The 26,840-nt window shown below is 42.2% G+C and overlaps 2 protein-coding genes across 10 annotated transcripts in view; one reads left to right on the top strand and one right to left on the bottom strand.

Moving 5' to 3' along the window:
• The window catches only part of OGFOD3 (2-oxoglutarate and iron dependent oxygenase domain containing 3), a 44,119-nt gene extending 19,302 nt beyond the window's left edge, over positions 1-24,817 (top strand). For 3 of the 8 annotated variants that reach the window (XM_082326963.1, XM_082326959.1, XM_082326960.1), the window contains 3 exons: positions 876-1,029; positions 9,026-9,149; positions 22,157-24,817. In XM_082326963.1, coding sequence (XP_082183089.1) covers positions 876-1,029; positions 9,026-9,149; positions 22,157-22,293 — 415 coding nt within the window. In that variant the 3' untranslated portion in view covers positions 22,294-24,817. Of the gene's footprint in view, positions 1-875; positions 1,030-9,025; positions 9,150-9,866; positions 9,960-12,610; positions 12,816-16,739; positions 21,847-22,156 lie in introns of those variants that run through there. The other 5 variants (XR_014229754.1, XR_014229755.1, XR_014229753.1 and 2 more) reach the window with 5 other exon arrangements.
• The window catches only part of UTS2R (urotensin 2 receptor), a gene marked incomplete at its 5' end in the record, with an annotated part of 56,797 nt that continues 52,181 nt past the window's right edge, over positions 22,225-26,840 (bottom strand). The window contains one exon of one of the 2 annotated variants that reach the window (XM_082326954.1): positions 22,225-22,338. The remainder of the gene's footprint in view (positions 22,339-26,840) is intronic. The other variant, XR_014229749.1, reaches the window with a different exon arrangement.

Below are 26,840 nucleotides of genomic sequence, written 5' to 3'. Positions count from 1 at the left end.
CTCCCAAGACATACAGGAATAGTCAAGGTAGAAATAGTTTGGTTGAATCCTTGAAAATAGTTGGGAAAGACATCTTGTATTCATTTTTAAGGAAAATCTGGTTGCGATACCAATACATATTAGACTGGATATTAGGAAAAACTTCCCCACCGAAAGGGCTGTCAGGGCCTGGCCCAGGCTGCCCAGGGCAGGGGCTGAGTCCCCATCCCTGGAGGTATTTAAAAGCCGGGGAGATGTGGTGCTCAGGGCCATGGGTTAGTGGTGGGCTTGGCAGTGCTGGGTTGACGGTTGGACTTGATGATCTTAAGGGTCTTTTCTAACCTAAACCCTTCTAGGATTCTGTATGTTGACTGAGAACCCTGAGTTTCATGGTGCCAGAGACTTCATTGGTTAGTTTAAATTAGTGTAAAAATAGTTGAAGTTGCTTCAGAGGCAACCCTCTATGAAGATACAACTTTCTAGTTACCTGATTTGGATTCAAAATTTGTATGTGAAACCCTTTTATTTTTTCAGTAGTTAATAAAACAGTGAGATATGCATGGAATTTTTCAGGAAAACAGACTGTTTACACAAATTTTAACACCTAGGCCATAGGAGACAAACAGTTACTTTCTCTTGATATTCTGAGAATTAAATAAAACAAACCAACAAACCCCAACCCAAAATACTGGGGGTCGTCTTTTTTTTTTTTTTTGGTGTAGTAGATCTCCTTTATTTAAGACAAAATAAGTGAGAAAGCATGGGTGTATGTTCCTCATGATTTATTAGCTGAGGAAGAAGCTTAGCCCTGAAAAAGCGGTAACTGTGAATGAAGGAGAAGAGGGAGGAAGCAGGAGAGGTGTGTCACTTAGCATGCTGTGTTGTGTTCTCTGCAGTGATGTGAGACTGAGAATTCAACAAAGGATTGCTCAGGCATTTGGTATCAGCTCTGCCTCCATGTACCTGACTAAGCCAACGTTCTTCTCGAGAATAAACAACACAGAAGCCAAGACAACACACGATGAATACTGGCACCCACACGTTGACAAGGTAAGTAGGAGGCTGAGATGGGATGTGAATGTTTCCCCTTATTATTAGATCACTTTGAAGTCATTTTGCATTAAACAATCAGTCAAACATGTTTGAAAACTGGTGCTTGTAAAAATCCTTTGGGGGATGAACCTAGTGGAAGGATAAGTGAGTTTTAGAAACATAGGCCAGTACATTCCTTTATATTTACTTGTAGTTCTGCTAGAATTAATAAATTAGGTGAATGACTACTCAAGAATCTCTTTTGTCAGATTGATAAAATTGACCTGCACCTGCAAAGTGTTTCAGTTTCATCAAACCTGCGTTTCCCGTTAGGGCATCGCTCTTTCAGCCAGGTCTAGCAGGAGCTGTTTCAAAGTGGTCAGTCGGTCACTGTTGTTTATTGATCTGAGCCTCTTGATAAATGCTTAAAGCTTATATTTCAGTTATATGTGAATTGAGGCTTTTTTACTGCATGTTCTTCAATGGGAATATGGTACCATCTTTTAATAATTTGATGTCTTGTTTTTAGAATGTAAGTATTGTGACTTTCTTTTAACTGCATAGTCTTCTATCTGTAGGCTCATAGCTTAATGCTTTGCATTTCTCAATGGACTTAAATGATTTGGGATTGGTATTGAGTTTATTTCTGAATTTAACCGAGTTCAAAGGTTCCATGCAGCATAGCAGAATACAAACTAATGATGGAAGAATCAAATAGGAAAAAAAAAAAAAAAACACCTAACCCAAGACAGAACGAAATAAAACTTATCCCATCAAAACTGAAGTTACGCCTCAGTGCTGAAGTCTGTCTGTGGGTAGTGTACCTTGAAGTCTATGACCTGAAACACCCAAGATGAAAAATCAAACAGAGAAATATTGAAAATATTTCCTGGAAAAAGTCAGTATGAGGGAAGTGTAGTGTCTGTTGTTGCTCACAACATTGATGTAGGCTCCTGTGCCCTTTCTTGTCATGGAGGCAGAAGCAGCTTAAATTTAGAAAACATGGTGACAGTGATACCTGATACAGCCGCTGTTTGAAAGAAGAAAGTAATGCAGGGTGGAATTGTCAGTCACTGATATAAACAAGATGAGACCAGCTTTTGGGTGCTTCTTGTTGAAAAAGCTGTGATGTAACCGTTGAATAGGAGTAGACCTAGGACCAGAGGGGGCAGGGATGATTTTGAGGTGCGAGTTACTTTGACTGGTGCTGGTAGGAACTGGTTGTAGGGAGCAAACTGTGCTGGTGGGGTTCATGAGAATTCTGTCACGTGTTGCACTCATTTCCGAGAGACACCAAATAAACTAGTGATTCTGGCTGTGTGAAGTGCAATAAATTCAGAGGTTCCTCATAGTTTTTCCACGCTTTTAGAAGATGAAATTTGACTGCCACAAGGGAAGAGAAGGCAGTAAATTTCAATAGCTGATGGCTATTTTCTCCACTCTTTTCTTTCAGCCCAAAAAAGGGTATTTTAGAATTTCAGACTCTGATTTATGACTATAATGAGATTTGTGTCTGCATTAGGCTTGCCAATATTACCTTTAATCTTTCCTGCATGTGTTTTCCATTGGTAAATGAATAAGGCGGTTGGATAACCTCATAATTAAGTGTTTCTACCTAAATCTCTCCTATAATGTACAAGTTTTGTCACTTAGAAGCAAATCTGTTTCCATGAAGAGAATGTGTTCCCTTTGTAGAAGGTGCTTCTCTGTTAGGGCACCCGGACAGTGCCTGTACCTGGTGGACAGCAGGCTAGCTGTTTTGCTGGTTTTATCCATCTGTTTTGTCCACATTTTGTTTATCTTGCAGGTTGTCTGTTCACGGAGCAAATACATCAACTGGTTGGCCTTGGTTTTCTTGTAACCTACCCCGGTTTCAAAAAACAAAACAAACACAAAATGTGGTCTCTTAACCTTGCTATGCATAACCTAAACCTTAATAGTTTCTATACTGAATAACTGCGTAGTCTGATTTGTGACAGCAGCGCGGAGATAATTATCCCAGTTGGGGCAGTTACCAAACACCTTGTTCATAATCGCGTAGAATTTGCCCCCACCCCCAATAGCATACCTGCTGTAAAATATGAAACACTGACTCCTGCTAAATTTCCAGGTATTTTCTGAGAGAAGTATTGTTTAGGTAACACTGGGAGTTAAAACTGTAGCTTGTCCTGTTTATTCTATATAAGTAGTGTGAACACTTTTCACTTCCGTAGCAGGTGACTTCTGCACAAGTTGTCTGTATGGGGAAAGTTAGAGCGTTTAGGCCACTGAAGTGCTTTTTGTCTGCGCCTTAAACTTATGTTCCAGGTTTGAGTGAATCTTTTAGGCTGGTTATTTTCATTCTCATTCAAGAGCATTCTTGCAGTAAGGACTGCGTGTGAATATGCCGAAGTTTGGCCACTGTCCGGGCTGTCCTGACAGCAACGTTGCATGTGAAGCTGGGAGCCTTGTGTGGATCAGTTCCCTTTCATTGCTGGCCTGAGCGAAGGGGCTTCCTGGGTGCTGTGCAATAGAGACCTAGAGCAGGCTTCTTGTAAGGGCTTTCTGAGCTCATGACTGGGGGTCCATTTCTTACTCTTTGGGCTTCACAAAGCAAACGGCCAAATGCTGTTGCCAGTGCAGAGGGTGTGAAGAGAGATGGAGAAGCAACTATGGGCTGGGATCATTCTTGTGGAAACTGCCCCAGCTTAGTGGTTCATCCCTTCTCTAGGATAAAGGACTTCAGCTATTGCCAGATAATACAGTTACTTCTGTGGTTCAAGTGATAGCAGTTTGCATTGCCTGGTTGCAAATTCAGAGTTTGAACCAGGCTAACGACGCCTTAAATAGGGTCTGATAGAGATCTATCCTTGATCCTGATCACTTCATGTCCATCATGAAAGGCCAAATTACATCATCGTGTATCATTGCTACTGGACACTGGCCGCCTTCACTTCTGGTACATCGTTCACTTGAATTGGCATCAGAGGATTAATTTGAAGCCTTTCCTTGCTGCACAAACAAGCCTCTAATTCCTCTCTCCTCTCTAATTTCTGTTTGTGTGTCAAAAGGTCTGGTATTATTTTTCCCCTTGAGTGCAGTTGGAACAGAGCTGTCTGTGGACGTAGCATTCGTGTACGTGTTTGTCAAATCAGGGCCTACAGAAAATGTTACAGTATGTGTAGAATGCATGTCTGCATATAACTTTAGCCTACTATAGGTGTCCATTATGTATATCTGTATCTATATTGTTATGTGGTTAGAAAGAGGTAAAAAATAAGTATTTATAACTGATCAGGCTATGCAGGAGACTGAATTCAAACAGAAGGTCAGTAGGTCAGAAAATATTTCAGAGAGGGCTAAATAGGATAGACAGGTTGTGTAGCTTCACAGACTGACTTCAGTGCAGTCAGCCTGCCTTGTATTTTAATTTCTTCAGCAAACTAAGTTTCACTTACCACTTCCAGACCGCAGTTCAAAGCAAGGAAAAAATGCATTGCTCTTGATCTGATGTAGGAAATGCTTCCCAGATAAGAGCAGTAATATGCTTATGTGGCCTCCAAAACAAGAGAGAGTACTAGGGAGTTGAAGAAAGATCAATAAAACTCAGCCTCTTAAATATTTTGCCAGTTTGTTGGATGCTTTGGTGTTGCATCATTATTTATGCTTTCCCCTTGGAATAGAACAAATCACTTTATGTATTTCTGCATAATAATTAAACGGTGAAAGTTGCTTCTAGAAGACTTCAGGATTTCTTCCCCTGCCCCTTTCCAAAAGAAAGGTAAAGTTAAGCCTTTGAAAAATGAATCTGACACTTTTTTTTTTCTCCAAAGTCTGACACTAGTTCAGAAAGGCTTCTTGGAGCAGACAAATACCCCTCTTGCCTTTTTCCCTATATTGCTGAGTCTGTTGCGATTATATTTCTCAACCTGAATATCCTTGGTTTGGACGATTTGAACTGCATAATGGAGTAGCACAGATCTATTGTGTCTATAGGAGGCTTTGGGGGTTTTTGCCTAAAATTTATTTGGTTTTTAGTTACATAGGAATGGAAACCCTGAAATCACCCAAATGACTCAATCCTGTTGAATTTATAAGCATCTAAATCAAATAAAGAGAATGTTGGCTTAAGATGCGGAGTTTCATCTTGGATGGAATTTGTTTGGAACTGAACCTTTCAAATGGCAAATTGAAATTTGTAATGGAATTGTAATGGAATTGCTGTTGCACGCTCAACTCTGACAGCACTATGGTCTTACAATGTTCTCTAATAGAACTGATGCAGGAGATTGAAGATTTCTGCAGTCCCCTGCCTGGGCGAGGATCCCGTCATCCGTCACAGAATTGTCAGGCTCTGCCATAAGATCAGTTTTTGTTTGTTTTCCTTTTAATTTCTTCTGTCAGAGCTATTCCAGGACTTTAGTGCAAATTTTATTGTTTGGGTTTTTTTAGCCTAAACTTGTTCATAATCAGTTTATAGCTATTTTTTGTTCCTCCCATCCCCATGTATTTATAGGTATCAATCATATCCCTTTTCAGCCTGCCGTTCTCTAAGCTGAACCAGCCAAACCTTCCAGTCTCCATGTTGTCCAAAAAGCGGATTCTTTGCCCGGTGTGCAGTAGGCCAATATTCACACACTCGGGAGAGACATTGCTTATTTATTTAAAGTTTGCACAAAACTGGGTGCTCAGTGGTTTCCCACAAATCGAGCACCCCTTTGTACAAAACTACAGCGTGTTTATCCTGCTACGTGATTAATATAAACCTGCCCAAATTCACACTCATTGGCTAGTGATTAACATTTCATACACTACTGGTTTACTGTATCGAAATTAGCCTTGCTCGCTATGCAAATAAGCGTGCATGCTCCTCTCAGGTGGGGGGGCAAGGCTTTTCGGTCCTGAATTGAGTTCGTGGTCGCGATCTCCCCTCGCCACATTTACCTTTCACCCAGCTACTGCAGTTTTATCAGACTTCATGCTTTCCCTGCCACCATCCAGTCTTTGGCACCAAGACGTTGCCTTTTATCAGTCTGTTAGCTCTTCTTCAAGGGTATAGCCGTTAGTTTTCCACAGTTCTTTGTTACTTTAACAAATACTTTCATATCTCCTAGCTCCCTCCCAAATTCCTTTCCCAAGGCACAGGTGGTTCATAGTTTTGCTCAGTGGAAAATTCCGCTTTCTGCAGGCTATCATCTGTACCTGGGCTACGCTCTCCATCTCCCTAACCCTTCTAGCAGCCCTCGCTCCTCTGGCTGTTGAAGGCTGCTAGCAGCTGCTATCTGTTCTAGCAGGGTTTTTGCTCTTCTTTTTCTTCCCCTCATGTTGTTAGACATTTAATGAAATGCATCAAAAGATCTTACTTCTGCCTTAGGACAGCATCGTCTTTGAAATCTGAGGAAGTTTATTCTTGTGTCTACTCAAACCTGTTAGCTCACCTACAGCCCTTTGCGATTCAGAGATCGGCTATTTGGTGTCTTGTGTTGGCTGTTAAATAGATGCTACCAATATAGAGAGCATTGGAAGTAGCTACCAAGGCTATTTTTGTGATTATCTGCACAAAGAAGTAGGTAGAGGCTTACAGGAAAAGAGCAGTTTTGACTCTTATTTCTGCAAGACATCACGCTAGACCTGTGCTGATTGGGAAGTGAATACATGTTTGTATTTTCTTCTGCGATGGAAAGCAGAGGATGCTGTCCTACCTATCTGTCTTAGTAACTGCAGGCCTATTGCATAGTCCTACGACTGTTTAGTTGCATATAAACATCTGTCCCTCAAACGCTTAAGGGTGTCACACTGCTAAATGTGGCTGGCTAATTCTGACAATTACTTGTATTTATAATAATAGCTTTTGAAGAAGCATCCTATAAATATCATTATAAGCATCTACCGTTAAATATTAGCTGTGCTTGACTTATTTGGGTAAAGGGTGCTCAAAAAGAGCCCACTAACTGTATGAAGTATCAGGCTGAATGGAAATGCCTGCATTTTTTTTGCTATTGAATTGTTCATAAGGAGCTATAGAAATCTGATTTGCTGCAGTGTGCCTGTACGGCTTTATCACCGGGTTTTAATGACAGCTTTTTTCACGTAGTTTGAACTTCTGGTTCAATTATTAACCTTTCTGGTATTGGAAATCGTTACCAGGGTAATACATACATTTGATATACATGGGGCACCTCTAGCATTTTAAATAACTGAGTATAATTTAGTGCCTCCTTTCCGTAGTGTTGCATTTCTCAGGCCTGGCTGCCTTCTGAGAGTTAGTGATGAACAAGAACAGGAACAGAAAAGCCATTTTCCATTGCATATTTGGTTCCCCAAATTAGTCATCTATAGAAATCAGATGTGTTTGGTTAGGCTAAAATGGTTTGTAGTCAGCTCTTGAAAGTTCAGAATTGGTAAAGCCCCCTTGGAGAGGATGGAGAGTGCACTGAGGGAGCAAAGATTGCTGTACCGCTGAAGAGTTCGTAAAAACAATTTTAATGCATTAGATGTGCAAGTACGAGTTGAACAAACTTTGCTATGCGAATGCCTTCACTGGCCAGAAGACTTCCTTGAAATGGCTGGAAGTCTTATCACCAAATCAATGAAGGTGAAAGTAGTTTTGCAAAGCTGATTGCGTGAGGAGGGCTGTGGAACGGCTGTTTTGAGGTGCTGCAGTCCCACGGGCTCATTAATTCCTCTCTGTTGCCTTGTATTGCTGCCAAGGTTTGGGTAAATATGGGGAGAAGGGGGTCACCAAAACATTTCTCTCATTCTTGTGATTCGGACTGTGTAGTGCAGCAGGTCACCAGATTTGGCTTTTTTCCTTTAAGCCCTCATCGTCAAAAGAAATAAAATGAGTAAGAATGAAAATCTCGTCCTATTCCACTGCTGCTATATTCTCTTTAGTCATTGCCCTTACAGAATAATATGCACAACTGCTGTTGAGCCAAAATTTAACTGGCACTACTGAGTGTAACTTAAAACAAAATTGGAAATATTTAGAAAACTTCTAGGTCTGGAAGTAGCACCTACCTCTAACAGTCACCAGGTCAGTCACAACGCTAGAAATGCTGTACGTTTATACAGCCCTACTGTGCTGCACGTGTCACTGTTTGACAGTGTAATGCAGAACTTGATTGAGTTGTGATAGACTGTAAAGAAACTGGAGAATACAGCCATTGATTTTAAGTATATTTTTAATTGTTGGTGACATGTAGATATGCAAAGGAAATATCTTCAGAATCAGCTGAACTCAGTGTTAAATATTTAGATAGCTTCACTCTGAGCGTTAATATATAGTATTTCTGTTCTCCATCTTCAACATACATATCGAGCCAAAATAATACTTTAAAAGGAAGGAAGTTCACCTTGTTGTACTTAAATGGGGTGTTTGGTCTGTAGACTGAGAAGCAGCAGAGACTTTGAAAGTCATGTTTGAAGGTTTTTTTAAACAAAACATGTATGGAAGAGAGTAGAAGTTCCTGCAACAAATGTGTGTTTACTTGGAAGGTCTGATTTGCTGCTGCCATGAAGCTCCTGCATGGTAGCTGGTGAGAGAGTAAAAGGTGAGGCTTCCAGAAGCCTATGACCATGGTTAGATAATGGGTGGGATTAACTAGTTCAAGGCTGGACTTGGGTCTCATTAACCTTAGGGTGAAATTTCATCTTGAAATAGTATCAATAGATCTGAGCCCTTCTGTATTTTTCCTACAATGCAGAGGTGTAACTTCTGACACTAGTTGTTTTTTGCTAGCTGTTTAGTAGAGTTAGAAATCAATAGGAGCACTTCTTTAATTACGGAAACTGTAATAATAGAAATAATAAACATAACATGCTAGTCTTGTATGTAGTGTATGTGTAAACATAATGGACTAACAAACATATCATTTCTAGAAAAGAACGTTCTCAATTTTCAGAGACCCCTTTATTAAATACGTGAGAACTGGAAAATTAGGAAAAAAAAAACATCAGATCCATCTGCTAATTATTTGCTCTCTGCAGAGATGAGAGTAGAATTTGGTAATTTTTAATGTTGTCTTACTCCCAGGTAACTTACGGCTCTTTTGACTATACTTCACTGCTCTATCTCTCTGACTACACTGAAGACTTTGGTGGTGGACGGTTTGTCTTTATGGATGCAGGTTCCAACAAGACGATAGAGCCCCGAGCAGGTAAGAGCCTTGGTTTGCCTGCTTTGGGGCAGGCCAAACTGTGCTGTTTATTAACTGGCTGCACTGGCAGAGGTACTGGGACTTCATTTTGCATCAGTGGTAACTGTGGAATAAGGTAGCATTTTTCAGCTTGATTACATAAAGTAGAGATTAAAAAAGGTGAAAATGTGGCCACAGTTTGAAACATCTGGAGTTAAGCCACACCAAGTGACTTCCTTGAAAGCTGCAGGGCTTAACTGCCCTCCAGTTACGATAGCCTAACAGGTCACTGTATCAAGGGCAAAGGTAACTGTGACTACAGCAAATCCAAAATAAAGCAATTTACTTTAGACTGTCTGGCCTGAAATTCCTTTGCTGTTCAAGGTGGGGCTTAATGCCCTGTAACTGCCGTGGGCTGGGTGTGAAGGTGACTGATTACCACAGCTCTGCTAACCGGCAGTAACGTGATGAACCACGGTAACTTGGTTAGAAGTCCATGCCTGCTTTCAGGAGATCTGACAGGGATAAGCGTTCTGATGGCTGTCAGTTATAGCTAAAAAAGCCTGTCCTTTAAGGCTGGTTTAAGATTTTTCTAGTAAGTGGATCATTTGAAACTAGAATTACCTTGGGGCAGTGTGCCTAGGAAGAAAGCGCTCGGCCTCAGCTCGTCTGTCTGGCAGCTGAGTGCTGAGCTTACAGCTGTTATCGCAAACCGCTCCAAAAACTTTCTGACACCAGTTTGGCATTAGAAAGCAGGCGTTCTTCACTGCAGCGCTGGATGCCCGGGGGAGATCTCCACCTAGCGAGCATGCCATAGGTCACGCCAGCAAGGTATTTATCAAACTTAAACGTACATATTCATTAATTTTCTGAGAAAAGTCATTAATATTACAATTACTTCCCAGAAATCATTAACATATTTTTTCCCTCCCACTGGAGCGTGGGCTGTTTAATTCTGGGGATTCTTTTGGGGGTCCTTGGTGGTTGTTATCATCAAATTTGAGCTGTCTGCTTGTTGACCTCGTTGATTTTTTTTTTTCCACCTGATCATGCTGATTTGGCTGTTTTCTTTTGTTAAGAACACAGCTGATGCTCCTCAATGTCCAGGGATGTTCTTGTTTCATGTTCCGACTCCCCATTACCTTTGTTCTGAGCTCACTATTTTGTTCAGATATTCCTTCTTACCGTAGAATCACAGAATCGTTTAGGTTGGAAAAGACCCTTAAGATCATCGAGTCCAACCGTTAACCCAGCACTGCCAAGGCCACCACTAAACCATGTCCTCGAGCACCACGTCTGCCCAGCTTTTAAATCCCTCCAGGGATGGAGATCTTAGAGGCCTCTCCTCTGTCCTTGGTTTCTGTGGTTGTTGGTGATTACCTTCTTCCTAGCTCTACTCTGTCCTTGGTGGCTGTCAGTCGTTGGGGATGAACTTCTAAGCAGTCCTTGGTAATTAACTTCTTGAAGCAGTGCTTGGTGATTGACACGTTTCTGAATCCCACATGTAACACAGCTGTGTAACCTTTCATAATGCAAGACCAGTCCCACTTTTGCAGAAAAAAAAAAATCAAGGACCACTTCATATTCCTACTATGGTCTCTCTTTTTTTCCAAGAGAGAAAAGATGGAAATTTACTCATTTGAAGACAGGCTCAGTAATTGTCTGCTGACAGGCATTACCCCAAGCAGAGCTGACTTCTGACCATTGCTGCCTGCAAATGGGGATGGGTGTGGGGCTTTTTTGATTTACGGATCATAGCGATCCGCTCACCAGCAGTAATGCTGGCTTAGATCAACTCTGAGATCGTCTGCATTCTGGGTTTAGTATCAAGAATTGTACGTTTGATTTTGGCTTTTGTGGTTGGAAATAAAGCCTAAACTGAAAGTATCATCTTTGCAAAATGCTGCTACCAGTATCCTGAAAGGGAACACATGAAACTACTTCATTTCCAGATGGGATTCTAAGATGAACATGTTTTTTATAGCTATAGAAATCATAGTTGGATTCTAGGTAGCAGGGAGGACAGCTGTCTCCTTGCACATACAGGGGCACTCAGTCCGATTGCTGTATGCAACGTGCCTCCGACTTAATGTCAAAAAATCTGCAACTGTGAAATTGCTTCCGTTCAGCCCCATCAGGTTCATTTTCGGGCTCTGCTGCAAGGTGTTTGCTCTCTCTGTCCTTCTTGGGGAGGAAGGGGGAGCGGACAAAGTACCGAAAGGTGTTTAACACACCTGGTTTTGGCGGTTGCCTTTCACAGGCTGTTGCACCGGCGGCGTGCGTGCCACAGGACTGGTCACACACAGCTTTTCAAAACAGAACAGCGCAAAGCTCGGAGGGAATGGCCTGCTTTGAAAGATCAAATGTGCCACATGTGCACAACAGAAAATTAAGTTTAATGCCAGCTACGCCTTTCTAACACGCTCCTCTGCCTAAACACAGTTGTCAGGGGTCCCGTGATTGTGTTGCTACCTGTGGTGCAATCCAAACAACTACTAAAATCCTGGGAGAAAGGGGAGAAAAGCTTTCGAGGTGAAGCACAAGGGGAAGGCGATTGCACTTACCTTTCCTCTTGCCGATAAACTGCAGCTTGTGAGAGAACGGGAACGAGGGAATGGCCCCCGGGTGTTTTCCGTTGCTGGTGCAAAGGGATGTATTTCTCATGTTCAGAATGTTCCTTTGCAGTGGTTTTTCTCTCCTTCCCTGTTTGGTTTGTTTGATTTTTGTTTGTTTGTTTTATGCTTCTTTTGATACTTTGTGTTTCACTCCAACCCAACTTTTAAAACCCTAAGCTTTTCTGCTTCTCATTTAGGAGATTGGGGCTCTTTTAGCGATGACTGTTGTAATTGCTGGTTCAGTTTTAGTGCGTGACCGCTATTTACCTTCTCCGTATTGCTAATGCCATTTCGGTTGCAAAACCTGGCGCTTCTTGTCTCAAAGTGAGTCTGTGTTTTCGGAACTTGGTACTGTGTGCCAGAATGAGCCCCGGCCCTTCGCTGTGAGCAGTCGCGTGTTGGTGTCAGGCTTTGCACCAGGGAACAGAAAGGCACTGTTACCGATGCAGCGGAGTAGAAAAGCAGTAACTGGACATACAAAAAAAGACAATTAAAAAGAAAACATTGGGATTCCCTGTGTTGTGAACTAGGCAAGTCCCACCCTGCTTCAAATGCTTTCGCAGCGCTTACTGTTTAAGGGTAAGTCTTAGCCAGACAGTTAGGAACAGGGAAACCTGTTTTGTTAGAAGTGGAGCCTGATTTTAAAGCATCTATCATGTCTCTAAGTACGTATCACTGGCGGATCGTATAAGAAGTCTGTAAGTCCCGATTCTCACGTATTTGAGTGAAAGACTCTCAATATAATTTGTAGCATGGTCTATAACATTGCTTAGTTCAAATATTAACAAACGCTTCTAGCTTTAAGAAGGAATTATAATTTATTAACCTAGAGGCTCTTGAGATTTTTTTTCTTTTGACATGAACAAGCCACCGCCGTGATGCCAATTTACGTGTGCAGACCTTTGGCTAATTCGTAACCCAATGTGGCATTAAGGAACACATCTTTCTTGTGCCCTGATGGGCTTCAGGAGTATGTATGTGTCGTTTGACTTAAGTCAGGACCTCTGCCTGCTGCAAGAAACTCGCTGTACCGTAAGAATTCTCAGTGCCAAGTGAAATCCTACTTTGAAAGGTAAATTTTTTTTTTTTTTGGACAAAGAAACAGTTCTAAAGTAGGATCTGTTGCTTTTAAATGGCTACACTAATTCTATTTCCGAAACTGAGGTACTAGCACTTTGTTTTCATCCGTTGCACCAGGGGTAGCTCTGTTCAAGAGGCGAAATGAAATAGAGCAGCAGTTAGAATGAGGCTCTTCAAAATGAAGCCCGCAGCCCTTTCAACATTACCTTTCCTTTGCTGGCCTGAGACCTGTTTTAGTAATCCTCAATAGATCCAGGAGGATCGAGAATAAATGGCAGACATCAAGGCAGTCCTTTCTTAATGATAAAATTGGTATACCTTCTGCTGCTACTAAATTTATCAGTATAAACCATATTTTAAATGTGATAATTTTGGAGAGTCTTGTGTGAATTTGGGGACTGGCAATATTGGGCAGGTCACAGGCTTCACTTTGTCGTAAAGTGTAGCTGAAACCCTGCAGCTGGAATGAAACCTCAGTATCAGCTGTATGTTCCTTATTTGCATGTACATTTCTTAGTTTTAAGGTCAGCTTTGCTGCACTTATTTTCAACTCACAAAGGAGTTTGTTCTTCATACAAGTTGTTTATTATGTGAGGGTAGAAGGAAGGGTCGCAATCGCTGCTTCTGTGTGTTTGTGGAAGAAAATAATCTATGGTGCAAAATTAATTCTGTGCATTGGAGAGCAAAATGCGACTCTTCCTTGAATATCAAACTTAGCATATTTTCATAGCTGTCAGAAGTGTGTGTTTCTGAAAGTGTAAAAATATCTGAGATGAAGATATGAGCTACTTGGGAACTTGTGAAGTTCGATTATTCTTCATTTAGAATGGGAAAAAAGGTGTACGCTCAAAGCCCGAGCCTTTAGTTTTCTCTGCTCAGGCAAGGAGAAGCGTACGTTGAAGAATGCCCACGTAGCTTTCTCCTAGCGCGGGAGCGGGCTTCAGGCACCAGCGAGGTAAGCGCAGCTTTATGGCAGCGGGTAGGTATCGCGTGGCTGAATCATGAGAGTAAGTGCAGTGCTCCAAGTGAAGTGGTGGGAATCTGTCATATCTTTATTTTATTGTGCTCTTTAAAAAATCAGTTTGGAGGAATTCACCGCTAAATGCTGAGGGAGTGCGGCATAGTGACACGAAAGGTAAGATTTCCAGATTCAGAAGTCCCACAATAACATTAGCACAAGGTGTGAAACTTGTGTTCAAAGCATATACTAACTAATCCATCTTGTATCATGGAATAATGATACAAAAAAAAAAAAGTGATACAAAATAGTGATACCAAAAAAACCTCCCTCCCACTGAGTATAGGCACTCTGATCTTTCTCCACATTGAATCTAGATGATGTGGATGATAACCTTCAGGCACTCCTAGCTTTAGTTGTGCTCCAATCAGTAAAACTGGAGCACATCTTGATAGGAAATCAGCAACAGCTGAAAGCCGAGCTGCCACAGATGAGCTGTCGGGCCTAGAGAGGAATAAATGGAGCCGGCATGAGCAGCTGCAGGGATAACCAGCTATGCAAAGTTCATGGGTTGTAGGAGAGCAATCCTTCCTGATTTGCAGTACTAATCACAAATTGCACCTGGGACTGATAGGATGATTGCAGAGAGAAGTGGTAGAAAAAAGAGGACCTGTTGTGATTGTGACAAAAATATGTAGAAAATAACTCAGTAGAGCCTCATTTCTTTGTAGAACTCTGAAGATTTTCTTTTGCTTTCTCTTCTGTTTTCCATGGAAAGAGAACTGTCTTCCAGACTCTGGTTTTGTATCCCAGCGGTGCTTGGTGATAGGTTTATGATGGCATTAAATGACACAATCTTTTAATTGGGTCCCTAAAGCAACGGGTGCCTGGGAGGCGCAGGTCAGACCTGCACTTCACGTGCTGCTTACATGGATCACTTCACACCAAACACACCACCTTGCTGGGGCATCCGTTACTGAGGGTAGGAAGGGTCCCTTCACGCTAGCCGGAGTGCTGGGGCAACAGGAGGAGCTAAATAGGTGCCTCGTGTGAGTGCTCCGCAGAGCGTTGCGAAGCACTCTCAGTACTGACAGTTGGCCCCTACGGCTTTTTTCCCTGGTATAAAACACTTAGTCATAAACGAACGCATGTAGCATGCACCGTCGGTGCGTTTCGCTGCTTGCTGCACAGGACTCTGTATTATGTCATGCATATGCAGGCCAATATTTTATTAATTTGATTTGATACTGCTAGACAAATATGCAGCAAAGCTGAAGGCATAAAGAGGGAGCAGAGGAAAATCGGCTTCAACCAGTTACTTGATGAAATTCAGGTAATGTAACAGATAAAGTAAAACAAAATACCAGATTACCTGCAGGTTCAGCTGTGTTACGCTGTATAGTTCAGTAGTGATGTTTCATTTCTTGCTTCCTAAGCTTTGCGAGTGTTAATGTCGCGCACCGTAAGTGCTGTCATGAAGTCTTTTTGTTTGAAGCCTATTTTTTGAATAAGAAATGAGCAGCAGAAGTTACTCTTGTGTTTATGCTTTAGTGATTTACTAAATGTAAGGATGAATTCCTTCTCTAGCAGAAGTCCAAAGCCTAGAACTCGGGCATCCATGGGATTTGACCACAGCTCTCCTAAACATGCTGTGTTTGGCAAGGTCCAGAAAAGTAAAATAGATGATCCAGAGGTATTTCACGTGATTGAAATTGCAACGCTTTGTTCTTAGAGGCTTCTCTTGGTGAGAACTTTTTTGTCAGAGTCCAGTTTAGAAACCTGCAGCTGCCCAGAGTGCTCCGACGTGGGTGAACGGAGCAGACTTGACCGTATTCCTGGGGTGAGGTTGAGTACCGGAGGGGAGAACTGGAGGGCAGAGCAGAGGCGATGTCCCTGTCCTTCTCCTGGCTGCAGGGAGAAGAAATGGAGCCAAAAGGCCGTGGTGAGACTCAGTAACGGCGATTAGCAGAGAGCGCAGTTATGCAGTTTTCACTTCTAAATACTTCACTGGGTTGTCACACTTTCAGACATAAGGTACAGAGCAGAAACTCCTGTTATTTTGAGCAACCAACTGTGCTGACAGGAGAGAAGCAGGCAGGGATTCTGTGGAAGTCTAAAAATGCTCATGTACTTTTAGTAGGAAATAATTATGTTCACATATTTTCTTTAAAAACTGTAATTTGGAAGCTTTCAGTCCGGGTGCTTTTGAATTTAAAATAGAAGCAAGTACTTTTAAAATTATTGATAATACTTCTGCAAATTACAAGCTGGCTGTGGGAGAGTTCGTGATGTTAATCAGTGATTTTATTTATAACAGCAAATAATCTCTCTGTCTAGCCAATAAATTTGAGACAAGTTTGTAACAAGGCTTCATTCGATACCCGTTGCAGTTAGGTGGGGTTTTTTCTAGGCCCTAGGCTTCTTTATGCTTCTGTGCTTGGCGTATATGTAGCAAAATTGTTCAGAGAAGCTTGTGCCCTCTCTGCTGGCACCCTCGCTTCGCCCCAGATCAGGGCGCTCACAGGTGCCGCCATTCCCTCTTACTTTTGTGGGATTTAGGTAAGGACTTGCTTAAAGCTCTCCCCATTCAACATTTATTTATAAGTAATTGAATAAGTGTATCTGTTAAATAAGTTTTATTGCGTGATTACAGAGAATATCATTATTAGGTTATTTGCCTGATGATATGGTGGTTTTTCTTGGACACTTTACATGCAAATGAATTGGCAATTAATCCTAAACAGACGACGAGGGTGCGAACACAATTGTGCGTGTGCAGCTTCCCCGGCAGTGCTTCTGCCTTGCTGTCGTTCAGCAGAGGAGATGCAGTTTTTCCCTCTTTCCTCAGTAACATTTAGAGCTGGTAAATGTTAAGCAGACAGTCAAAGCTGTCAGTGCATAAGGTGAGATGTTGAATAGATCTGTGGTGCCAAATGAACTGTTCCTGCTTCCCTTTAGTCGGGCAGAGGAGTTGCCTCATTTCCTTCTGAGCGGCAGCTCAGTCTTTCCAGTGCCCCCAGCCAGCCGCCATGGGCAGCGGATGGAGGCGAGACCTTGCGTCCCCCCGGCCCCGCTTTGCGCCCCTTCCCTGTCGCTGGCCCCGGGCAGGGGTGGCCCCGGGCAGGGGTGGCCCCTGCCCTTCCCTGGCGTCCAGCCGCAGCTTCAGCAGAGCGAGGGGACAGTTCTCATTCCCTTATTTGCTTGCATGGTTGAGTGTTGGTTGAGACAGTCTAACGTAATTTGTGCTTTCTCCTCAATGTTCTCATAACCCAAAGAGTTTACAAGGAAATTGGGCAGTGAGTTAAACTAGCAGGGCTAGCAGGATGCTGCCAAGAAAGCCGAAGTGGTAGCCTCTTGTGAAGGACGGGAGCATGAATGGGCTTGGAATCCAGTGGCAAAACAGGCATGCTGCAAAGAGAAAGTGATCGCCGAAGTTGATGTTAATGTGAATGGCCTGTTCCATGTGTAATCGGAATAACTGAAGTTGGAAGGGACCTCTGGAGGTCGTCTGCTCCATGCCCCCTGCTCAAAAATCAAGCACAGGAGACATGGGGATACCAAAATACGTGGGCCTGAGAGATGCCTGGGAAAGCTAAAGCAGGGAAAAGCAAAAGCTCCTAGTTAATACATATATTCCTCTAGTGGTTTTGTTTGAGTAATTAAATGGGACATAATTGCTGCATAGTGAAATATCCATTGCTTTTGCTGCTTGTAAGTATTATTCCTGAAAATAACAGCATTGCTTCATCTAAATTAGGATCACATAAAATTCATAGCAATGAAGCTTGTGACTGGCACTTGGATGTCTTCATAAATAATGATACCTGGGGGTCAGGGCAAAAACGGACTCTCAAAAAATACCAGGAGAATAAGCGGTTACCTCTAATACGATTAAGGTCTCGCTCCCTGTAAGAGGAGTGAGACCTTTCCTGTTTTTCACATCACAAGCTTTTCTCAACCTGACAGCACTTAAGAGCCTGACTTGTGTCAGCGACACCGAAGACCGGGCTCCGTTGTGATGGGTGCTGTGGCGCTGAGCTTGTTAGCTGCTCCTCGTCCTAGCTCACTCTGAGGGCGGCATATTGAGATGAGTCTGCACCGGAGTTGTCCGTGGCATTAGTTCTTTCATCCCCAATACAATTTATCCTTTGCTTACTCTTTTAAGTTTTAAAAACTTGTGCGGATGCTTAAGGGCCACAGAAAGAAGGGGCTGAAGCAGCTCCACCTGCGGATAACCTCCCGACTAATCTTGGTAGGGAAGCGGAGCTGGAGGCGTATCTGAACTAGAAAGGGGAGCAACTCCGTCACTGTAACGCTTTCTGCAACCTGCAAGGAACGGAAGCTCATCAGCTAAGCTTTTATTGGACCAAACTCCATCTTGAAACACACTTTCTAAGCACTTAATGCTGGAAAGTAAAGAAAACATAAAAGGAAGAGAAAACAAGCTGTAGATTCAGGTGGTGGTGTCAAATAGAGATCGAAGGCAAGAATTGATTACTGCTGTGCCCGTAGAGATACGCAGGCAAGCTAATCATTTAGAAACAGGCTCCTGCAGGTCTTGAGGTTACCACAAATCTTTCCAATTATTTGGTTTTTTGTTCTTCTAATAAGAAAGATGAGAACAAGTGCATTTGTGTGGGAGGAACTTCCTCCAGCCTACTGTTGCACTCTCCCACGGGAACTAGGCTGGAGTACAGCTCACTCCCCTACTGCAGCCCGCCTGATAGAAACCTTGAAGCCATTTGGGAACAGCTCTAAAGAAATTTCAAGCATTTGTGGGCAGAAAAGAGGAAAGAGCATGGATAGAAGTGCCTACAAAATGTATTTTTTATGTAATGTTTTTATATTAAAAGCACTGATTGCTGTGGTATGCTCTGCCTGCTTGAGTTCTCGTGGAATGGAAAGTGGAGGCGAGGAGGAGAGGCTGGACAGCAGATGTGAGAGGGCAGGCCACGCTTCCTTCTAACTTAGGGATCTAACACTTCCCTGAGGCTGAGGTCCTGGTCAAAGCATCATGGAACTAAAGAAGCAATGGAGGTTTTGGCATCTTGCAGTGATTAGGGAAAATGAGTGAAATGTTCACAATCGGGATGAAATACTTCTCAGACCATAGATTTATCTCAGTGGGAAAACACAAATCCTTTGGTTTTCACCCTTGGCATCACTTCTAACCCCAGGACACCTCCATCCCGATCTTCAGCCTTCAGAACGTAGCTCAGACTGGCCTCTTCCTGAAAGCTTAGCAGCATGGACCTCAAAACAGGAGATGATCCCTTTGCTGTTTCTTCCTCTCCAAAAGTTCATCCCTTAAGGACCAGGGATTAAACACCTTCTCTTTTTTTGGGTAGATAATATACTATAAAATTGTACTGAGTAGTAGCTTGTGATTTCAAAAAAGCTTACACTTTTAACAGGGAGTCTTCGTAAATCAAACTGAAATTGTGGGCCAGGAGGTAGTAGTCAAGATTTCCTTAGTGGAGCAGAAAAGCATGTTGGAAAGAGATCTCTGCAGGCAGGTCAGAGGAGGGGGGAAGAAAGTGAAAAGACCGATTTGAGGCTGTTAAATAACAAAAGAAAAGGACAAAGGAAATGGGATTAGAATTTTACACGCTTTCTCCTGAGCTTTTGTTGCTCAAAAGTGTTCCATCAGGAAATTGTAAGTCCATATGTACTTTTATCCAATGACTAGTTGCATAGCCATTCTTTAGCGTTTGTAATGCAACACTGATCTCTTCCGAAGCTCAGCAGTCGCTCCCTCAGTAGTTCAGTCGGAATTGCTTAGTGGAACTGCCCTGTGCGTGTCTTCCTCACCGTTCACCATGAGAGAAATCCTATCACAGCTACAGTAGTTGTGGCAGCGTGTAACTGAAAAAAGTGCACTTTAAATACTTTGAATGCAATCTCACAGCTAAAACCAGACCCATCTTGCATATGATCCTACTAACTTGCTAATACAGTTCATAGTTTGGAACTTTAGGGTTTAAAATCTTAACTCAAAATTGATCAAAATTAGCTAGAACAGGTTATAACCTCGGAGTAGGTCCACGCTTTCTTAAGGAACTTGCTTGCTCCCTTGGAGTGATTTAATTTTTGAAGTGGCTTCCACATACTGTGCAGTGAAGCAAGATTATGAAAGGTCCGGTCATGGTGTGCTTGAAAGGCCTGGAAGTCATCCTGTCCGATAACGGTACAGCTTGATTTTAGCTCCTGTCTTTCCCCGGGAGTCTCTGGATAATGATATTGCCATATATTCCTTGAAGGTTTTGTCAGATGGGATGGGACTTAATATTCTTTACCCTCTTTTTGAACATTTATACTATTACACATAGTGTACCATAGAGAGAGAGCATGCTTTTGCTTCAAAATTTTGCAATGGAAGTTAGTTTAAAAGAAATTCTTCCCAAGTGAGGAAAAAGTATCTTTGAAAACTGACTGTAGGCTTGTTCAGTGACTTGGAGACCCCAGTTGACAGATACGGGACCAGACGCACAAGGAGCTATAAGATACCATATATATGAAGACATTTATTAAAGAAAGAAATTAAAAGACATTCTGTATAGCCAAAAAATCCAGTTTAACTGGCTTAAACAATACACTGAACCTTGTCTAATTCTGAATTACTACTACTTCTAATAAGAGATCAAACAAAAAAGCTTGAAAATCAGTTTAAGGCAAAGCTTTGGGTGAGTAGGTGAGGGACTGATAATAAAGTACTTGAATGCTGTTGAAATAAGATTTAAAAAAAAAAAAAATTCATAACACAGAGACTTTGTATGAAATCCTTGAGGGCAGGGCTGCTCATTGCAACACTCGTAGGACAGGAGTGCATTGCCTTCATTCAGGCTTTCATCTAGAAAAGCAGGACACCAAGGTGTAAATGAGCTGTGCATGCGAATGAATCTACTTTATATATATAATATATAGCTTTACCAATTATTGATGTGCAGCCCCAGGCAGAGAAGAGTATGACATGACTTCTGCTTGGCAGTTAGGAGAGACTATGTGAACTATGAAAGATGAAGCGTGAGCTGCAACTGAACGTGCAAAGGACACAAAGGCCACGCAAACAGCCCGCGGAGATCAGCGGGCAAACCCAGCCCCGTGAGCCCAGTTCTGCTTTGTTCCGATCTCCCACGTGTGCTGCTTAGGAGTATGCAAGCAAAATAACTCCTGGATCTTAAAAGAGAAAACCAGCTACGTTGTCTGCAGTGGAGGTTGTATAATGGCTGGAGTAGTTTATCTTGTGCAAATGTTAGGTAGGCATAGAAGAGTTTCATTTTGCCTAATTGTGAATGAGTGCCAGGCAGAGTTAGATTGTCGGTACGAGTTCCCTATGATAAGCTTTTTAACAAACTTTAATCTAATTTGAACAGCAGAAAAAAAGCCCAAGTAGGAAAACCACGTGCTATTGGGATAAAACAGCTGGGCCTATGAGTGTTACCAGCTTTCTCGGGAGAACTTGAGCAGTCCTGCAGAGCTGCGTCAGTTCGGAGTTACTTGCTAAACATCAAACTTTTGTGTTCTCAGAACAGTTTAATAATGTGAAAGTGCAGAGGGCCCCATTCTGCTGTTCCATCAAGTGGGGTGCTAATATACCTCTGCTGTCATTATCAAAGTAACTCATTTAGAAGAAAAGAAAATCATTTCGCTTTGATGCCACTTAAGGCCTGGAGAACCCCAAGGTAGGGCGGTGGTCAGAGCTCGGACAGGATGAGGCACAGGAGTAAGCACTTGCATCTATAAAACAGTTTCCAAGCTAATGCATTGATGGAGTGGCTCTTCCTAAGGAAAATCAATTTGTATGTGACTGGTACGTAACTTTCTAACCTGGCTGAAGAGCGAGTGATCAGACTGCACAAAAAGCTACAGCAAATACGTGGTACCGTGCTGATAAGCTGCCACAGCTGCTTGTAAACCCGCTGAGCAGTTTTTCACTGAAGACTCTTTGCCACCTTTGTAGTACTTCCTCCTCCTCCTCCTCTGGTCTGAAATTAGAGCCCAGACTAGACAGGGAGCAGGGAGGGAATCAGTACGCTTTGCTGACAGTCACTGCAGTTGCTTGCCTTTTTTTTTTTTTTCTTTTTTTTTTTTTTTGAGGCAACTAAGAACTGGCTTCAGATGTTCTTGGCCTCCTCCTGCCTTTTATAAACTATGAGATATGGTGGAATTACGTCTCCAACTTTATAGCACAAAGGATTAACGTTCATTTTAAACAGTACATAAAGCTGTCAGAGTGCAGCATAAGCTCCAGTTTGTCTTTGTGATGACCTGTGGGCTCTCAGGTAGCCAGGGAACAGCTGGACTGAGACAACGGCAGAGGGCCGACAGCGGAGCGGCAAACTCCACGTCACTGATTACATACTTTGTCTTTACAGGCCGGGTTTCCTTTTTCACCTCTGGATCGGAGAACCTTCATCGTGTGGAAAAGGTTCGCTGGGGCACTCGCTATGCCATCACCATCTCCTTTACTTGCAACCCAGACCATGGCATTGGGGATCCAGTCCTGATGTAATTCCTCCGGGGATGGAACATGAGGTCAAATGGAAAGAGAGAAGCCCTGCAAGAGGAGAGGAAAGAGGGAGACAACATATCTTGTAACCTCACATTCAATTAGAAATTGCCAGCTGTATTAATATATTGTAATACACTTTGTTTTCACATGTCCTTTTCCATAAATGTTGCACACAGTGCCTTAAAGACCATCTTAAATTTGGTGTATTCTGAAAATGGTTTGTCTTCATGTCCTAAAGGGATAGGCTACAAAGAAGAGTCCTAGGTGGGCTCTTCATTTGTTTTTAATTATTTTTTTAAATTCTCCAGTTTAAGAGAGGCAAACAGTCTTTTGGACCATGTCTTGACATGGCTCCCCATGCTGCTGTTACCTGTTTATTTATTTAGTCTCTTCAGTTACTAATGGGACGTAGGAAGCTTGACCTGAGTTAACAGAGCGAGATGAGCGTTATTCTTTTGAACATACCCTCTGTTGAGAGGAGTGTATTCTCCTTCGCGTGGGCGTTAGTGGGCAGTACACCTGTGGTTTGACTACTGGGACTTACTTGAACTCTTTTTTTATTGAATTGCTAGAGACATCTGCAGCTGCAGACTGGGACTGGTTAATACAAAGTCAGAAATACAATTCTCTGGTTAGCCAGAAAACATATTGCGTTTGGGTTACAAATGCTTCGGTGTGCTGGGGAATGTCATGGCATTAGACCCCTCTGATCAGAACGCGGCATTCCCAACTCACCTCGTTTTCTGAGTCATAATGAAAATGATCAGTCTTCCTCTTGAAAGCCCAGCGTTAAAGTTGGTCAGAGCTCTTTATGGAGATGGCTTGACCATGTAACCCTGTACATTAAGTAAATACTAAAAAGGAGAGCTGGGCTGAGGTAATCACAGTCCTCTGGACTCATCTGCGCATTAATCGATACCCAGTTCCCAGGTAGGGCAGTAGGATTTGGGAGGGGAAGAGCTGAGAGGAAAGCTAGTTTTGCTGTGGTTTTCCATATGCCACTTCTGGCCTCCTTAGGCTCAATCCTGCAAGCCTTGCCTTGCTGGTGGAAGGCTGGCTAACAAAGCCACATGGACTGCGGTATTTGGGTCTGAGGAAAGCTGGTGTCCACCTGCATTTTAAATTGATATGGTCTTGAGCTGGAGCTCGATCGTAAAACCCTTTTAGGCCCCATAAATGCATGTTTTCAATGTAATCTTAAGACCAAGTTGAAGGAAGCTTGTTTTTTTTATTGTTGACACAAGTATGAATCTTGTGTTGTGCAATACTGTGTTTTGTCTTGTCCAAAACAATGTTTTATCTGTTTCAGAAAGTTCCTCAATAGCTCTTTTTGGACTTCTCTTTTTCACTTTAGTATGAAGACTTTTTCTAATACCTAGGACCATTAGTCTGTGGTGTTCCTTGAATAATAAATTACAAGGACTTCAGAGCAGAGGGGATGATTGTACAGATAAAGTAACAAACAAATGCGTAATCTTGCCAGCTACCCTGCTTTCTTATTACAATCAAAGATTTTTGTGGGTCAGTGCATTGGTAAGGAAATGGTAGGAAAACCTAATTTTTGTTCTCAATCAAATTCTGAAGCAAACATCTTGATTTGTTTTATTAGTATCTATGTAATTTCTGTGAAACACTGAAAATGTGGAAATGTGCTTTGATTTTTTTTAAATTATTTTTTAATTATATGCATACAGTTTTCACTTTTATTTTAATCTACCCTTTTATGGAAATAATAAGTATTGGGGGGGATTACACTGAAGATCAGTATAAAGAGGGATGATGACAGGACCCATGGACTCGTTCTGTTGTGAGTGCTCTCATGTGGCACACTTCACTTCTTTGTTCTCAAACCTGGCAAAGGCTTCCTTGTCCCTGCTAACAAGGAAGAACTGTTAAAATGGCTGGATGCTAGGAAATAAGAATCAGTTGGGTTCCATATCTAAATACGTCTCTCAAAGCCTGTTAATACCAAGAAATTTGCATTACACCCAAGTTGTAAGGCTATGTGAAGGCAGGCCAAGATCACCAGCAACTGCTTTACTGGCTTAAAACTCGATTCCTAATGTCACCTTGAGATTTAAATGTAGGGCCTTTTCCACAAAACCACCTGATAGCAGTGGAATCTAAATATGAATGGACCTGCGTGGCTTTGGGTCAGGATTCTCCAGGCTGAGGTCCTGTGTTCCAAAACGCACTTCACCGTAAGTCTATCGCCGCTCTGCAACACCATCGTATAAATCGCTTTGCCACTTTTAAAAGTGTTTGTTAGTTACTTCTGTCTCTCGTGCAGGCTTTGAGTTGCACTAAATGAAAATGGCACTTTCAGAGCTGCCCTTTATCATATAAATATGGTTCAATGAGATCACGTTAGACCATGGGGAAATCTCAGCTCATCTCCTCTCGGATTTTCATCTTTTGAAGACGCTGTGCATTGTAATACCTCCCAAACATGGTGCGTGTCTCATGCTATGCACTGACTGTCATTCAGAAATAAAATCAAGTTGGTATTTGTCGTTTGGAGTTTTTAAGCTTCAGTAAAATGTTCGATACGATGACCAAACCTGTCAAATAAAATTTGTGCAAAAACCTGTGCGCTGTACCTGGTAAGAGAATTCATCTTTTGAAAGAAATGTAATAATTCAATGTGCTGTACGTTTTGGGACCAACCAAGGTTTTTCTATTTGAAGCTTCAATATCCGGACTACTTAGAAGCAATATCTAGATCTATGAAGAAATTAAATAGCAAATGAGGAAGCAGAGTGCGCTCTAAAAGATTCTGAACATAGCCTCCAGCAGGAAAGCAGTCATTGCAGAAAGGCTGGTGTCCCGGGGCAGGGCGGAACTTGCTGAATTCACTGATTGTTAGAAATAAGCTTGGCTTAATTTACTTTAGTCCACTTAAACACCCTGAATAACTTTTTATTAAGGGTATCTCTTCCCAGTTCTTGACAGATAATTCTGCATTTGAACTACTTCAATTGCTGTCTGTCCTCTTTCAGGTTCAGCCTGGGAGCTGCAGTGCTCTGTTTCTCAGAACGCTGATTGTGCCGAGGCCAGGATTTGTTCTGTTAGAGCAGCATAAATCTGATGCCAAGCTGCTGCGGACAAGTGCTCTTAATTGAACACACGGTGACGGCAGAACTTGGCTTGATGTTTCCCAGCCGTGTGAGACCCTTTGTAAAGAGCCCTCGTGGTTCAAACAGAGTAACGAAAGGTCAGTACATGTTCAGCGTGAATTGGGGCTAAGTCCTGCCATTAAATTTACAGCCTTGTACCTGAAAGTGTACTCGTGCGACGAGTATTTGGGAATGCTGATTTGTTATTTTGAAAGAAAAATAGTTGTAAGGAAAGGCAAAGCTTGCTTGCGTGAAAAGTCCCCGGGTGAAACAGAAAATATGGCAAGAGAGCAAGCCAGCGTTTGAACCCGTACTAGAGATCGAGTGAAGCTTCCTGAGGGCTTCTGTGAAATCGTACTACTTTTAAAACTATCTTTCCATTCAAAGGTTTTGGGGAATATCAGGAATTTTTGTAAAATTAACAGGTACGTTATCAGATTAGGTTTTTAGTGTAAACCTAGCTTTCAATCCTGTAGCATGCATTTTATTGTAATTTTTTATCCCCTGTGACATGATTCTAGGAACTCTGAGTGGACTTCTTGGCATTTCTCATGTGTAGGATTTTCATTGTGTAAGCAGCTGTGGAATCATTGTGGTTTTTAATTCCCCATAAACCAACTGAAGATTTGGAAAGGTACATTTCTATTGAGATTTTCATGAATATGTATTGTCCACCTGAAATATTCTAAGCCCCATTGTAATGAATTTCAAGTCCAGAAATGTTTACCAGGATTCTCTATTTAGAAAAAGAATTTAATTTGGATTTATAGCAGAAACTTAGCTTCATGTCTTATTTTTATAACATCTCAACAGGGTACTTTCCGAGGCTGTAGCACATAACGATGTGCACGTTAAATAAAAGCATAGCTGAAATGGTATTGATAATGACTATGCTGTCAAGAAAATCTGGTTTTGTTTCTTCTTCAGTTGCAATTCTTGGTGCTCTTGACTTTCTCCCTTACAGCTTTCCTTTCCCCAGTAAAGAAAGATGGCTTTGTTTTTCATATAGAGATCCTCACGTTCCTTCTACATCCAGCTATCCTTACACAGCGTTTACATGCGTATCGGATCTCTCTAACACGCTCATGCGTAGCTTTGAGCAATATTTCTGTCTTGTCTAAATTCTAGGAAATGTTGCTGGAGGTCAGGGCTCTTTGAGGGGGAAAAAATAGAACCACCGACCCCCCCTCCTTCTCTGTCCTCCCCAGAAAAATCCCAAGTCCTGTTTCTCCTTTTTGAGTCCCTTGTGTGGAAACCCAACCAAACACTCCAAGGACAGCAGAGGAGTTATTTCCTTTCTGAACCGCAGCTGGCTCTGACATGCGTCGATCATCTTCGCCTCATTCGGGAAGGCAGTCTTCTCAGGAAAGCGGGCTGAGCGAGCCGTCGTGAAGTGGTGTCTATGGCTCCTCATAAGATGCTGTGAAGACC

This window comes from Platalea leucorodia (assembly GCF_965183815.1).
Source record: "Platalea leucorodia genome assembly, chromosome: 14".
NCBI classification, from domain to species: domain Eukaryota; kingdom Metazoa; phylum Chordata; class Aves; order Pelecaniformes; family Threskiornithidae; genus Platalea; species Platalea leucorodia.
This window is presented reverse-complemented; position numbering and strand designations above follow the sequence as displayed.